Genomic DNA, 14,328 nt, shown 5'->3' on the forward strand with positions numbered 1-14,328 from the left:
CCTACACTATGCTACACCATCCTACACTGTACCTCACCATCCCACATTATGTCACACTGTACTACACCACGCTGCCCCGTGCTGTCCGTATGCGCTACGCCATCTCACACCATACTACAGCTGCCACCGTGTTCTACGCTGCACCATCCCATCCTGTGCGTCCTCCGCTGCCCCGTACAACACTGTACTACGTAGCACACCGTGTAACACCCTACACCGCACTGTCCCCCCCGTCCTGTGTGATGCCACATCCTACTGCTCTCCACCGTCTCCACTCCAGCCCGCTGTGTCACACAGTGTTGTGCTGTGCCAGAGCAGAGCTCACTATGTCCCTCTGTGCTACCTCTTGCTCCCGTACACCATGCTATGCCACATACACGGCACGGCACCCACTACAGCGTAACCCTGACGCGGCACCATCTGTCTTGTCAGCATGGCTGACTCGAGGTCTTTTCTCTTGCTTCTTGGCCTGCCTCTCGCTGGTCGCTCTCTGCTGTTAACAGTTTGTTTCCCCTTATTCGTTAGGTCTTGCTTTTCTGTGGAATGTAAGAGTGGAGAAAACGAGACAGCAGTCTAGGGGAGGAGGGAGGCTGGCGGGAAAACCACAGCAGGCCCACCCCGGAGCCCTGCCCGGAGCCACCCCAGACTCGTGTGCTCGGGCCCGGGGAGCCGGCCAGCGTGCTTACACGGACACTGGAATGACTACTAATGGTTGCGGTGATGCGGGGCACTCGCCTGGGCCGGCTCCACCATGCTCTGCCCGTCCTCTGGCTGGCAGTGGTGAAACGGCTTCGGGGTCCACTTGCTAGCTGGTGCGGGCGAGTGTGGGGGCGATGGGGAGAATGGTGCACTCTTGCCTCGGCTCCTGTCCTACTAGTTGTGGTGGGGGGCCTGTGAGGGCACGACAAGCCACCAGGGGCTCTCAGACCACCACAGGTCCTTAAGGCTGATGCTGAGACCCCACAATGACCAGACACCCAGCACGGGCTCTGAGGCTCTCACTGTTCCCTGAGATTTCTTTTCCCATGGCCACTGTGGATGCCCCGTTCACTGTGCCAGGGAAGCATGGGCCCTGTGTGGTCTGACCCTAGGTACCACATCTACAACGTGAATGAAGAGAACCCCGGCTTCCAGGAGCCACGCGCGGTCTTCTACACGGCCCAGGTCATCAGTGGCCTGGAGCACCTGCACCAGAGAGGCATTGTCTACCGAGACCTCAAGCCGGAGAATGTGCTTCTGGATGATGACGGTGAGGGGCCCCCTGGGGTTCCCCTCACCCCGTCTCCCCTATCCCATCGCTCCTCCTCCCAGCCTCCCTGCCCCGCCCTCCCGTGCCAGGTTCTCCTGCATCGGTGGGAGGACAGAGTGGCTACTCTCTCTGCCTTTGAAGGGATTCTCATCAGAAGGAAACATGCAGATCTGGGTTCCTTTATGTCCCTTATACCCCCCCCCCTTTGTGTCACAAGATGTGCAGACGTGGGGGCATTCTGGAGGTGGTTTTGGGCGCTACGGGGGCCCCTCCGTCCCTCTGCAGTCTGCCTGGGCGGCAGAGGCCTCAGGGCCCTGGGGTGGGCATGTGCCGCGTGTGGGCGCTCACGGGCGTGCGTGCGTGTGCGGCGGCTGCCCTTGGCTCCCACAGGCTCAGGGATACCAGGCGCCTTTGTTCTGTGGGCCCGCGGGCGACCTCGGCCCGTGTTTGCTTTCAGGCAATATCCGCATTTCTGACCTTGGGCTGGCTGTGGAGCTGAAGGACGGGCAGACGAAGACCAAGGGCTACGCAGGCACCCCAGGTGAGCCCCGAGGGGTGGGGGCAGCCTCTTCTGCGGGGGCAGGGGCGAGGCCGTGCACCCTTACAGCGGACCGTGGACTCACTGGGTGTGGCCAGTGGGTGTGCCCAGACCCCGCTGCAGGGGGTCCCCCACCTGTTGGTTCTGGAGGGCCACCCGTTCCGTGAGGGGGCTTCTGCCTCCAGTGGCCTCCTGGACATCAGCAGATGCATGTGTCCAACCTGCCCGGCCCCGGGGTTGGAGTCCAGGGCATCTACAGCGGCTCCAGCCATGCCCCCCACCGTTGATAGACCGGGAGAGCCGTGATGGGTGGCCAGCCCCCACTGCCGTGTGGCTGGGGTTGGCTCTGCAGGGGAGGGGGCTGCCCATGTCCAGGATGTGTGTGCGTGTGTGCACAGGTGTGTCTGTCTATGTGTGCACTGTGTGCTTGTACACAACACATTCTGCCCTGGTGGGGAGGGAAGCAGGGCCCGCAGACAACAGAGGAGACCCCCCAGCGTTGGGGCGGGCGCAGCGGGCAGCCCAGACTGCTGGGGAGCTGGGCGCCGCCTCCCATCTGCGGGCACCTGGGGGTCTGTCCCCCTGTGCCGCCATGTTCCGGGAGGCAGGGCTCCCAGCCAGCCCGTCCCTGGGTTGACTTGGCTTTGAGGAAGGACTGTTGTCACTAGGATTTGGGGCTACTTGGACCTTGTTTTATGTCCCCAGATTCTCCTGTCCTGGGCTCTGAGCCCTTCTGGGTTTGTCCCTGCTGCTGTGGCAGCTCTGTCCCCACCTGTGGCCTCAGTTAGGGAGGGTCCCTCTGAAGTTGAGTTTTCCAGAATCTATGGCGCTCCAGCTCTGAGTGGACCATGGGAGTGGGAACACTCCTGCTGTGTTTTAGGGGGATTCAGATCATGAGAAAGCGCAAAGAGTGCGGCTCCCAGGCTGGACTCAGGTCGTCAGACTGGGACTGCGGGTGTGAGGGCCCTGTGGGCCGCCAGAGGGCATCCCAGGCTTCGCTGCGGCCCGGCCTGTCTCTGAGCAGGGGACGCGGGGGACCTGGGCTCACACACCTGCTCAGTCATTCTCCTGCCCGTTCTGGGGACTGGCCTTTCCTGGTGCTCACTTTGTCCCAGGTGCCACGTAGCTCCTCGGGACACAAAGCTGTGTGTCACCTTGCTGGGGTTGGGAGCAGAGCAGGGACCCCCCCCCCCACTGGGGTGTTTATTGCAGAAACTGACCCCCTCGCTGTGGTCTGCTGGGCTGTCGCCCCAGACCCTGTTTCTGTCTCGAAGTGGTGGCCTGTTAGACGTGTCCTTCTCACCACATCTGAGCCATCTGAGCAACAGTGCAGTTCCCGGAAAGTGGGACCTATGAAGGGGTGAAGCGTGCCGGGGCCAGGAGGGTCTGTGGAATTTCGCGCCGGTAGCCTCTGCGGGGAGGAGCGAGTCTGTGTCCCCATCAGCCTGGCCGCTGCACTGAGCACATCCCTCTTGGAGCCTGGCTCTGAGCACCATCCGTTGAGGGTCGGGAGGCCCCAGAAATCAACAGGCTCGTTAGCTTTGCTTCCCTGGGAACGCTGGAGCCGGCAGGCCCAGGAGCAGCCCCTGCCCCGCCCACAGCACCTGCCAGCTCTGGTCCCAGCGGAGTGGACCGTGGGCCCTTCCCCCGTGCTGGCTGGCTCCCCGACACGATGGTTTGGGAAAGCCCAGGACGTGCTTCGGGGATGTGAGCTCGTGCGTGGCCCCAGCCCCCCTCGTGTGGTGCCAGCTGGCAACGGCGTGCGTCCGTTTGCTCTCTGGGTTGTGTTGGCTTAAATCGGCCCTTCTGTGCCCTTTCGGGAAGGAGCTGGTAGCGCCTGACCACGACGCCACGGGTCACGCTTGCGCCTACGTGGCCAGCCAGGGCCACGGCTCCGGCTGCAGGACGTGCCACGGGGAGGCGGGGCTTCAAGCTCACGAGAGGCCGCGGCTGGACCGGGGCGGTGCTGCCCGGAGGAGACACTCAGCAGCGTCCGCAGGCATTTCCGGCTGTGACGACTGCGGGGCTCCAAGTTTCGGTGTGGGCAAGGGCTCCCCGGTGCGCGGCGCCCAGGGCAGCCCCACCGCGGAGGGGTCGGGGCGAGGAGCCCGCCCGCGGGCGCGCAGGGAGCCCCGTGTGGGACGCGCCTGCCCGGGCCGAGTGCGTGCTCCGTGCCCGGGCCGCGCCGGAGTCTGCGCCCGCTTCTGCCCACAGGGTTCATGGCCCCTGAGCTCCTGCGGGGGGAGGAGTACGGCTTCTCCGTGGACTACTTCGCCCTGGGCGTCACGCTGTATGAGATGATCGCAGCCAGAGGGCCCTTCCGCGCCCGCGGAGAGAAGGTAGGAGGGCACGCACACGGGTCCTGCGGCTGCCCTGTGACCCCTCCTTGGGGGAGCCGCTGCTCGGACCTTGAACACAAGGGGCCTCTCATGGTACATCCTTCCCGGGCAGGAGAGGGGACAAGTGGTGACCTCACCTCGTGGAGCCCCACGCTGACAAGCGTTTCAGGAACCGCCGGCCGGGACTTCCCAAGCCCCGCCTCCCACAAGCAGCCCTCAGCTCCCCCCAGCCCAAGCCAGCCCTGGGGCGGAGAGACAGGGCCATAGGCAACCCCCTTTTGTGCTCCACGGCGGACCGCGAGCTCTCCATCCGGCCCCGCAGCCTTTCTGAAGAGCGGGCCCGCCTCACGGTGCCCGACCCCAGGCCCCCATGCCCTCCCCCTGCCCCGTCTGCCCCGGCGAGTCCAGGGGTGCTCCAGCTGCGGCCCCAGAACCACAGGTGCCGGCTCACCTCAGACCTCTCGGGGCCAGCTCAGGGCCCGTAACAGAGCCGAGGCTGCGGTCAAGCAAGTCAGGCGAACCTTTTGGTTCCCGGCGCACCTCGGTCAGGTCACCGTGGGCCGGAGTCCCGAGCGAGCCGCGGCGCTCGGTCCCAGGAGCTGTCCGCGGGCCTCCAGGGCCGGAGCTCACAGCCCTGCGGGGCTTCACAACTCGTGAGCTCTGGTCTCAGCTCACCGGGACAAGTAGAACAACGACGGTGTGAAATACTCTGAGAATCACCAGAATGTGACCGAGAGACGTGAGCTGAGCCCAGGCTGTCGGACCGATGGCCCACGGACTCACTCGAGGCAGGGTGGCCGCCGCCTTCCGTGGGGAGAAGCGCAGTTCTCTCCGGAACACAGAGAGGGGGTGCCTGGGCCCTGACCGGAAGCCCGGTCTCCTGTGTGTGGTGAGCGCGATGGGCTCGGCCGAACGGGGCTCAGGGGCCGCCGTGGCTCCTGGTCTCCCGGCCCGGCCCGTGGGGGAGTGTGTGTCCCACCCGAGAGTCACTCGCGAGAGCCCGCAGCTGTGCGATTTTAGGAAAGGTGAATCTGTGTGTGGTGAGAACCCACGGCCGGGGTCTGCCCGAGCCGGGGTGGACCCAGGGTTCAGAGGGCACAGGGCACCTCGGGGCTCCTTGTGGGGCTCCCTGCTGACCGTGCAGGCCCGACACCCCGTCACTGGCAACAGGGTTCTCCGGAAAAGCGCTCAGAATCAGACACCAGGTGGAGGTGGAGGTGACAGTGGGGATGATGGTGGAGGTGATGGCGGAGGTGACTGGTCACCTCCACCGTCACCTCCGTCCCGTCACCTCCTCAGTCACCTCCGTCCCGTCACCTCCTCTGTCACCTCCTCTGTCACCTCCACCGTCACCTCCTCAGTCACCTCCACCGTCACCTCTGTCCCGTCACCTCCTCTGTCACCTCCACCGTCACCTCCTCAGTCACCTCCTCAGTCACCTCCACCATCACCTCCACCGTCACCTCTGTCCCGTCACCTCCTCTGTCACCTCCTGTCACCTTCTCTGTCACCTCCACCGTCACCTCCTCAGTCACCTCCATCGTCACCTCCGTCCCGTCACCTCCACCGTCACCTCTGTCCCGTCACCTCCTCTGTCACTTCCACGGTCACCTCCACCGTCACCTCCTTCCCGTCACCTCCTCTGTCACCTCCACCATCACCTCCACCATCACCTCCACCATCACCTCCGTCCCGTCACCTCCTTTGTCACCTCCACCGTCACCTCCTCAGTCACCTCCGTCCCGTCACCTCCTCAGTCACCTCCACCGTCACCTCCTCAGTCACCTCCACCGTCACCTCCACCATCACCTCCACCGTCACCTCCGTCCCATCACCTCCACCGTCACCTCCGTCCCGTCACCTCCTCAGTCACCTCCACCGTCACCTCTGTCCTATCACCTCCACTGTTACCTCCTCAGTCACCTCCACTGTCACGTCTGTCCCATCACCTCCTCTGTCACTTCTGCCCGGCGTCTTCCCGGGAGGTGCACTGGCTGAGCTGGGCACATCCCCCCGTGGGCTCAGCGGGCTCCCGGTGACGTGGCATGTCCCGCCGTGCAGGTGGAGAACAAGGAGCTCAAGCAGAGGATCCTGTCCGAGGCCGTCAAGTACCCGGACAAGTTCAGCCAGGCCAGCAAGGACTTCTGCGAGGCGCTGCTCGAGAAGGACCCCGAGAAGCGCCTGGGTTTCAGAGACGGGACGTGTGACGGGCTTCGCACCAGCCCCCTCTTCAAGGACATTAACTGGAGACAGCTCGAGGCTGGTGTGTCTGTGCTCCTTCGGACCCAGGGGGCCGTGCGGGGCGGGTCCGCCGGCAGGTCCTTGCTGGCCTGGCCCCAGCAAAGGGCCTTGCTTGGCGCCTTCTGGGCTCCCCCCGGCCACCCTCCTGCCCCTGAGTAACCCCTGTCTCCACGTCCCGTCACCCCACGCCCCAAGCTGGGTGGTAGCACACAGGTTTCTTGGGCTGGGGGAGGCTGGTTGGCGTGCGTGGGGGACATGCTGCTGATCTTTGAACTGAGGGCCCAGACCTGCAGCAGTGACTTTCTATGCCCCGTACTTTTAAGGAGCCCCTAAGCCAAGACAGTGCAGGAGTCTTCCAGCTGCGTGTGCGGAAGACACTTGCCCATTCGGCTGGTGTGTTGTTGGCTGTGGCAGGTGCGTGTGCAGGCCCTGCCCCAGAGCCTACAGAGGCCACGTGAACACGGGACTCACCGCCACGGCCTGAGGAGAGAAGTTCCTTCTTCTGGGGTGGGGGGAGCTGGGCGCCAGGAGAGGCTGGAGGGTCCCCAGGGCCACTGCGTGGGTCCGGCAGAGTGCTTAGCCCGGGGGCCGCACGGAAAGGAAGGGCAGGAGGGCCACCAGGGTCACGTAGCTGATGTTCTGTGTCTGGCGACTGGGGCACTGCGGCTCCTGAGCAGGTTGGGGGAGGAGCCAGCTTTGGAAAGAAGACAGGAGCGCAGTCCTGGGTTGCTGGCTGCGGGGCGTCCCACCTGCAGATGACGACGCCCCTGGGGAGGCTGGCGTGGGACACGGGCCAGAGCCCTCCGTCCCTTGCCTGGACGCGAAGTTCCTTGTGTCTTGCTCAGCAGGCTGCGAGGCACCCGAGAGCTTTCCTGAGCCCCTGGGGCACCTGGGCGGGTGACCCTGCTCACTGAGCACACAGCTGCTCCCTCCCACTTAAGTGTCATATGTCGTGTGCTTTCTCTCCTCCCAGGGATGCTGACACCCCCATTCGTCCCGGACTCCAGGACGGTCTACGCCAAGAACATCCAGGATGTGGGCGCCTTCTCCACCGTCAAGGGTGTGGCCTTCGACAAAGCCGATGCTGAGTTCTTCCAGGAATTTGCGACCGGCAGCTGTCCCATCCCTTGGCAGGAGGAGATGATCGAGACGGGCGTGTTTGCGGAGCTGAACGTGTGGCGTTCTGACGGGCAGATGCCCGACGACATGAAGGGTGTGACTGCAGAGGGGGCGGCCTCGGCGTCCAAGTCAGGGATGTGTCTGGTCTCCTAAATGTGCAGGGGGAGGAGCTCTGCAGCCCGCAGGGGCGAGCACGGCTGCATGAGCCGCCAGGCACCCGCGGCACCGTCGGGAGAGAGGCTCGGTGTGGACACACGTCCGGCCTGTAAATAGTCCGCTCCCTGCCCCATGTCACTCAGTAAGACACCGCGGTGGTCCCCAGATGGACTAGACCACCAGGCCTAACCCAAGGACTCCCGTGGACACGCCAGCCCACCGCTGGGCAGAGGGCAGCTCGTGCTGGGGACACGCAGCCCGTGTTTCCTGACCCCTCACCTGCATCTGCCCAGAGCCTGGCCCTCAGTTTGAGGCCTTTTCCGCTTCGCTCAGGGGCTGGCAAACTGTGCCCATGGGCTTCCGAGCGCCAGTGGAGAGGCCGGGGGGGGGGCCTGCCTCGCCCCCCAGGGCCGGTCACCCTCCGCGTGACGGTGACGCTGGCATCAGCCAGGTGCTGAACGGTGTGGGCTCCGAGGGGTGGCCTTTTCCAGGCTGGGGCCCCCGTGTCCCAGGGGAGAGGAGGGGATGGGGCTGGGGGGCTGAGAGCGACCACAGCAGCCTGTCCCCGGTTCTTTTCGTCTTGAGAACACCTCCAGCTGACGGCACCCGGGCCCAACGCCGCCCGCCCCTGGGCAGACAGGTGTGCGGGAATCTTCTCTCCACCCCGCGCACCTGCTTGCCTCCCTGCTCTGCCTCCTGGCGTCGGGGCAGACCGGCAGCTGGCCGGGGACAGGCCGTCTCCATCCCCACGCCTGCAGCCGGGCCCCAGTGCTCTGAAGCACAGACGTGCCCTCCCTCTGCCTGTGGCCCTGGGCACTGCCCTCATCGGCTCCCGCGTCTCCCGCTTCTCCTCCGCCTCGGCGTCCCCGGAGCCTTTACGCATCTGAACGGAAGCACGTGGTTTTGGTGGCAGTGGCCTCCAAGAGACCACGTTCGCTCCTGGTCAGGCTTTGCTGGCATCGGGCTGGGACTCCCTCGGTGGCGCCCACCCCTGGGGAGGAGCTGTGGTTTGGGGCACTGGGGTACCTTCCAGAAGGGTCTCTTCCTCTTCTAGGGAAGAACTTCAGAGTCCCTGCACCTCACCAGCCGGGTCACGTGCTGGTCCAGGCAGAGAGCCACGTGGTGCGGTTGTGAGATGCAGGGCACGGGGTATCACGTGGGCAGACCCCCCCCCCCCGGGTGTCAGAGGATACCCTGGCGTTTAACTTTCGGGGGGCTGGTGTGAGGACCCGTGAGGGAGTCCAAAAGACAGCGTCTTGCCTCGTGTTAGCACCTGTGCTGGGCTGACTGCCTCCTCTCCCAGCAGCCGTCCCCCTGAGCGTTGGGCCGTCCCCGTCCTCATGCTGTCAACCCCGAGGGTTCGGGCATCTGTTGCCCGCAGATGTCTACGTGTGGTCACTCACCCCACCCTCAGGGAACAGGGATTCTGCAGCCCACAACTCTGCTGGGACCCCCTCCTGTCTGGTGCAGGGCTCTGCAGGTGCCGTGTCCCCAGCACTCACGTGTGGCACACAGTTGTCTGGGGTGCAGAGGCCAGTAGGTGGTGGAGAAAATCACGTGAGTTCTTGAGAAGACGTTATGCACACAGAGCCTCTGAGCATGCCCTTGGACGACAGCCTTGTCCCCTGGCTGTGCGCGTGGCCCGCCAGAGGCAAAGAATGCTCCGGGTGGGCCTGGAGGGGCGTCCAGGGCTTTCTAGCAGGTGAGTGGAAGTGCCCGGTATGTCCCTGCAGGCAGCCCAGGCCCAGGGACACACTGCTGCGCCCTCCCCAAAGCAGGACAGAGCACACCGTCTGGGCGAGGGTCGACGGGTCACTTCTCTGCATTTGTGGGAGGAGGCCTGGAGCCAGGCCCCCTGTAGCACCAGCGGCCGGTGGGGCACCCTCTGCCCGGGCTTCTTGGTGAGATGCGGGACAGCAGCTGCATCTGAATTTCAGGGGAACAGCAAGTACTGTCCTCAGGGTGCGTCCTGGTGTGCTGCAGGGGCTGTCCTGACACTCCAGTCACCCGGTGTGGTTTGCCGGCCGCCGGCCTGGGACAGATCCCGGCCGGCACGGGTCAGTCAGCGGCTAGGCCCTGCACTGAGCCAGCGGGTCTGGTGGGCTAGTCAGTGCACTGAGCCAGCGGGTCTGGTGGGTTGTGGCCATGACTTCAGCTGTCTCTCCATCTGTTGGGAATGGGGCTTTGCCGCAGCACCCCTACCCCTGGCTCCCCCATCTAGAGGCGACCATGCGCACACTCTCATAGCTCCAGGCGCTGCTGTGCGAAGTCCAGGGCGTGTGGACACTGCAGGTCCCGTGGGACGCCCCCTCCAATGAGCACTCCTGGCAGTCCCATGGGGGCTCTGGTGCTTGGGACTTTGTTCACTATCTCAGGAGGTCCCTGCTGTGGGTGTCTTTCAGTCCCAGGGCTCTGGTTGGCCCACACGTATGAGGGTCCTCCCCTCAGCTGTGGCCTGGGTCTAGGGGACACACCGCCTGTCCTGGATGCTCAGCCTTGGTGGCTGTCAGGGCCTTTGGGCATCTGTGGGCTTGTCTCTGGCTCGGGGGCTGCCCACACCAGGCCTGAGGGGGGAATCCCCTGACCACCACTGCCCCTATGGTCCTGCGCGCCACAGCCACCGACGGTCTTCCAAACCGGCCTCGATTCCCCCTCAGGGTGGTCTTAGCCACTTGCCCAGCTACGGCACAAGCCACAGCCCGGCAATAATCACCCCCGTGTCTGGGGTTCCCAGACATGCACCATGGTGGGGAAAGCATCCACGGGGTTTCTCCCCGGGGGAGGCCAGGCAGCAGATGGACCCTGGAAACACTGGGGTCCAAAGGACACATGCAATTTTTTGTGAAATTTTGTGAAATTTTTGTGAAAAACAAAATGCAGTTTCTGTTCAAGCAGAAGAAGGCAAAAATAAAAGGTAAAACAGAGAACAGATTCTGGGTGATGGTGTGAATGGTACTTAAGTTCTTTCCTTCAAAGTCACACACACCTGTGCACATGCACGCACACACCGCTATGCACACACGTGCATGTACATGTGCACACAGGCAGACACGCATATACCCTGGCACACACCTGCAGACACGCGTATACACGTGCACACACACGTGCACACACATGCAGGCACACAGATGCACGCACACACACGCAGACTCACGCGCACAACCCGCTCTCCTCTCTCATGACTGTTGGACGTAAGGAAAGTGCTTGCAGGGCCCCTCCTTCCCAGACTTCGCATCCCAAGTCACCTGGATTTGCACACCTCCACCCAGCTCCCTCCACCGGGCCTCGTGTGGGTTTATTCTGCTACTGGTGGTGGTTGGAGGTGTTTGCAGGTGTGGTTCCCTTCCTTTCCACACAGCTGTCGGAGACACTGCTTAAGGAAGTGGCCCTGTGGCTGCCGTGGACAGAGGTGGACCAGAGGGCACGTGGGCCAGTGCTGACGGACCCGCTGGCTGAAGGGCAGGATGAGCCGCTGCATGTGCCGGGAAGGGCAGGTGTGAGCGTCGTAGCAGACGCTGCGGGAAAGCACGGGGGCCGCGCGTGTCTCCTCTCCGTGCTCTGCTGCCACCTGTTGCATGCCCCTCCCATGCCCCACCGGCCCACGTGTAAGCCAGGTGCTGAGACGCCCGTCCGCGTGGGTGCACAGAGGCTTCCTCCGTGGCCGTGGGTGGCCCAGCACCCGTTGTAAGCTCAATTCTACCCTTCCTCTGCTTATCCCCAGGCAGGGCCCTGGGAGCCCGGGGTGGACAGGGAATCAGTCAGTGCGGAGGACGGGTTGGTGGGGTTGCACAGGGGCTCACGGGAGCAGGTCTGGCTGTCCTTACTCCTGTGGGTCCCACAGGCAATGGTGTTCTTGACAGTCACTCTGCCCAAGCCCTTGCAGGGCAGCCCGGAGTGGGACCGCTGTCACCCAGAGGGCTGGGAGCATAAGTTTGAAGTTAGCTCTGGTTCTGGGCATGACAGGCTCTTGTCCCCCCCCCCCCGCCCCACCCGTGAGGGCAGCTGGGGCCACACCAGCTCAGGACCCCCCTAGGAAGGCCGAGTGTGGAGAGAAGGAAGCAGCTGGCTGGGCCTGGACTGAGGAGGACACTTGTGCCTCCTGGGACCTATGCCAGGCACTGGCGAGGCCACCACAAGCACAGAGGAAAGCAGCCCTGGGGGGAGTGGCTCTCCATCCAGAGGGCCATGGGGGAACCAGCCCAGTGAGGCCGGGCCCACGAGGGACATGCATGGCCTCGTCCCCGTGCACCAGCATAGCTGAGTGGACCCTGGACCTCCACCCTCCCTCGTCTGTGACAAGGCTCTGAGTCCTGCACACAGCGGTGCTGAGCCCCGCGGGAATGAGACCCTCCCCACCCCTCCTCCCTGTGTCCCCCTGGTGTGGACAGTGAGAGGAGTAGTAAGCTGGTGGCCCTCCCTGTGGGCACCGTGTTGGGGCACAGCAGCACAGATACATTCCTCCAGGGAGACCCAGTGTTACTAACATGGCACCGGAGGCCCAGGGTGCAGTGGACAGTCCCTTGCACACCATGACGTGGGAAGGACATCTGGAAATGGCATCACGCGGCATGGATGCCGAGACCACCCAGCAGGGCTTGCAGCACATGGCAGAGAGTGCCTGCGGGACAGCTGGCGACCCCGCACGTCCGGCCAACACCCGTGCCGGGCTTCCCAGGACCCCTCACGGCCAGCGGGCGGCCACTTGTCTACGGTCTCCCTAGATTAGCTCCCTCGATCACGGCGCCGCGCCGACGCCCCAGCCTCCCGGGCTCCCTCCTCGCCGCCAGGGTGCACGCTCAGGCCGCCTGGCCCGGGAGAGCCGGGCCGAGCCCAGGCCAGGCCAGCGGACACGAGGCAGGCCTCAACCTGAAAGTGTGGAATTAAACGCAAGCCCGAGGTGGGCTCAGGTGCTACCCAGACCACGTAAGACGCAGACAAGGGCCTTGCTTTGGGTTTGTGAAAACCGAACCTCACCCCCAGTTACGTGGAGAAAAGGTGTTTCTACGGTCAGGCTTCTTCCTCCAGGGTCAGCGGGGAGCTCGGAGGCCGTCGGGGGCCAGGCTGTGACCCCGGTGTGATGAGAGGAGCCGCGTGCGGCGCCGCTGCCCGCCTTCCACCGCCCAGCCCAGGTCCCGCTCACCGTGAGGCTCCCTGGGTGCAGCCTCCACACCGGGGAAGCGAGGGGTGCGCCGTCCTTCCCCCGAGTGCCTCAGCTGTGCGGGAGCCTGCCCCGGGCACGGCGGCTCGCGGTCCTGTCCACAGGTTGGACTCCCAGCTGCAGGCACATGCAGGTCGTCTCCCCGAAACGGGACACTGGACGAGCCTGTGTTTGCCGAATCTGCAGCGGGAAGGGCATTCCTGCTCCCCAGGACTCGTGGGTGGGCCTCGGGCGTCTGGGGTGGGGGGCGTGTGAGTGCAGGGACCTTGAAACGGGAGCTCCCGGGGACGCAGGGAGCCTTCCTGCGCAGGCTCGTTAGAGAGATCGCGCTCACAGGCCCTTCTGGCAAAGCCCGGAGAGTGTTTTTAATTTAAAAAATTCATGTCTCTGAGAACGTCTCCTGTCCTGTCCCACCTCACCTGTGAGGACAGACAGGGACCGACACCTGCCCTCTCGGCTTGCTGGTCTACATTATTCATTCCCCGAGCTTCGTTTCAGGGTCATTCGGTTACAGGAGGGAGTCGGGTGTTGCTGTCTGCACTCCACTCCCGGGAGATGAGAGCCGGGCTGTGTCCACACTCGTGCCCCTGCCCAGGCCCGTGGCTCTGGAACAAATGGGAGGAAACAGACTGTGTCTGTGGATGAGAAAGGCGGCTCTGGGCTAATTTCTGGGTCTTCTCATCCCGCTCTATTTAAGCTGGGAATGGCACACCCCATCCTCACGTCCTCCCTGCCCGCCGGCCCCGTCTGCTTCAATAAACTGCTTTTCCTGCCCGTCAGACTCCTGCGAGGTCTCCAGCGAGTTCTACTGTGGAAGGCGGGGCCCTGGCGGGGGGCACAGCGAGGGGGCAATTATGTGACCAGCATGCACCCCGACCTGGCAGGAAGCAGGCGCGAACTACCGTTTGGAAGTCACGTTTCTGCAGGCTTCCCTCCGCAGGTGTCCTTGGAGCGCCAGCCTCGAGATGGAAGCTACTCTGAGCCCACGACTGTCCCGTGTGAACATATTTCCCAGGAGAGCCACCACGTGCTGCGGTCACCCCGCGCCCCAGGGCTGCCCACCCTGCTTTTGTCCAAAAGAGTCAAAGCTTTTGGTTCTTGGTGCCTTTGGAAGGCTGGTTGCCTGGGTTCTGTGCCCGGGCCGCCCAGCCGGGCTCCACGGCCATGCGGGGCCCCCAGGCTTCTCCTCCTCGGGTGGCCTGCTCATGTATTTTTAACTCACTGAGACTGTAATTCAAGATACGAAATTCTATGTTTTCTTCTTCTACTTCCTACTTTGATCAGGATCACTGGCCTCAGGGAGGGGCCTGTGGCAGGAGGGATGGGCAGAGACCCCACATCTTTTCCATCTTGGTTCCTCCAGAGCCTCCCCCAGAAAACGGAGAGGCAGTAAGAGAGGCATGGGGGGAGGTCAGCCCGTCCCCACAGCAGGACCCACACGGCCCCCTGCCAGTGCCCTCCCCCACCCGGCAGGGAGGAGGTGGGTCTTGGGGACAGTCATGAGGGGGGGTGGCCAGATGCCCCCCCC

The 14,328-nt window shown here is 64.1% G+C and overlaps 1 protein-coding gene across 1 annotated transcript in view; it reads left to right on the forward strand.

Moving 5' to 3' along the window:
- Positions 1 to 7,668, forward strand: part of LOC111147107 (G protein-coupled receptor kinase 1) — an 11,416-nt gene extending 3,748 nt beyond the window's left edge. The window contains exons 3-7 of the mRNA XM_022503001.1: positions 1,092 to 1,249; positions 1,707 to 1,790; positions 4,002 to 4,126; positions 6,188 to 6,389; positions 7,341 to 7,668. Of these exons, the coding sequence (XP_022358709.1) occupies positions 1,092 to 1,249; positions 1,707 to 1,790; positions 4,002 to 4,126; positions 6,188 to 6,389; positions 7,341 to 7,639 (868 nt within the window). The 3' untranslated portion in view covers positions 7,640 to 7,668. The remainder of the gene's footprint in view (positions 1 to 1,091; positions 1,250 to 1,706; positions 1,791 to 4,001; positions 4,127 to 6,187; positions 6,390 to 7,340) is intronic.
- The last annotated feature ends 6,660 nt before the right edge of the window (positions 7,669 to 14,328 follow it).

The sequence above is a fragment of the Enhydra lutris genome, unplaced genomic scaffold (assembly GCF_002288905.1).
Source record: "Enhydra lutris kenyoni isolate GAN:26980312 unplaced genomic scaffold, ASM228890v2 scaffoldscaffold15, whole genome shotgun sequence".
Classification (NCBI taxonomy): domain Eukaryota; kingdom Metazoa; phylum Chordata; class Mammalia; order Carnivora; family Mustelidae; genus Enhydra; species Enhydra lutris.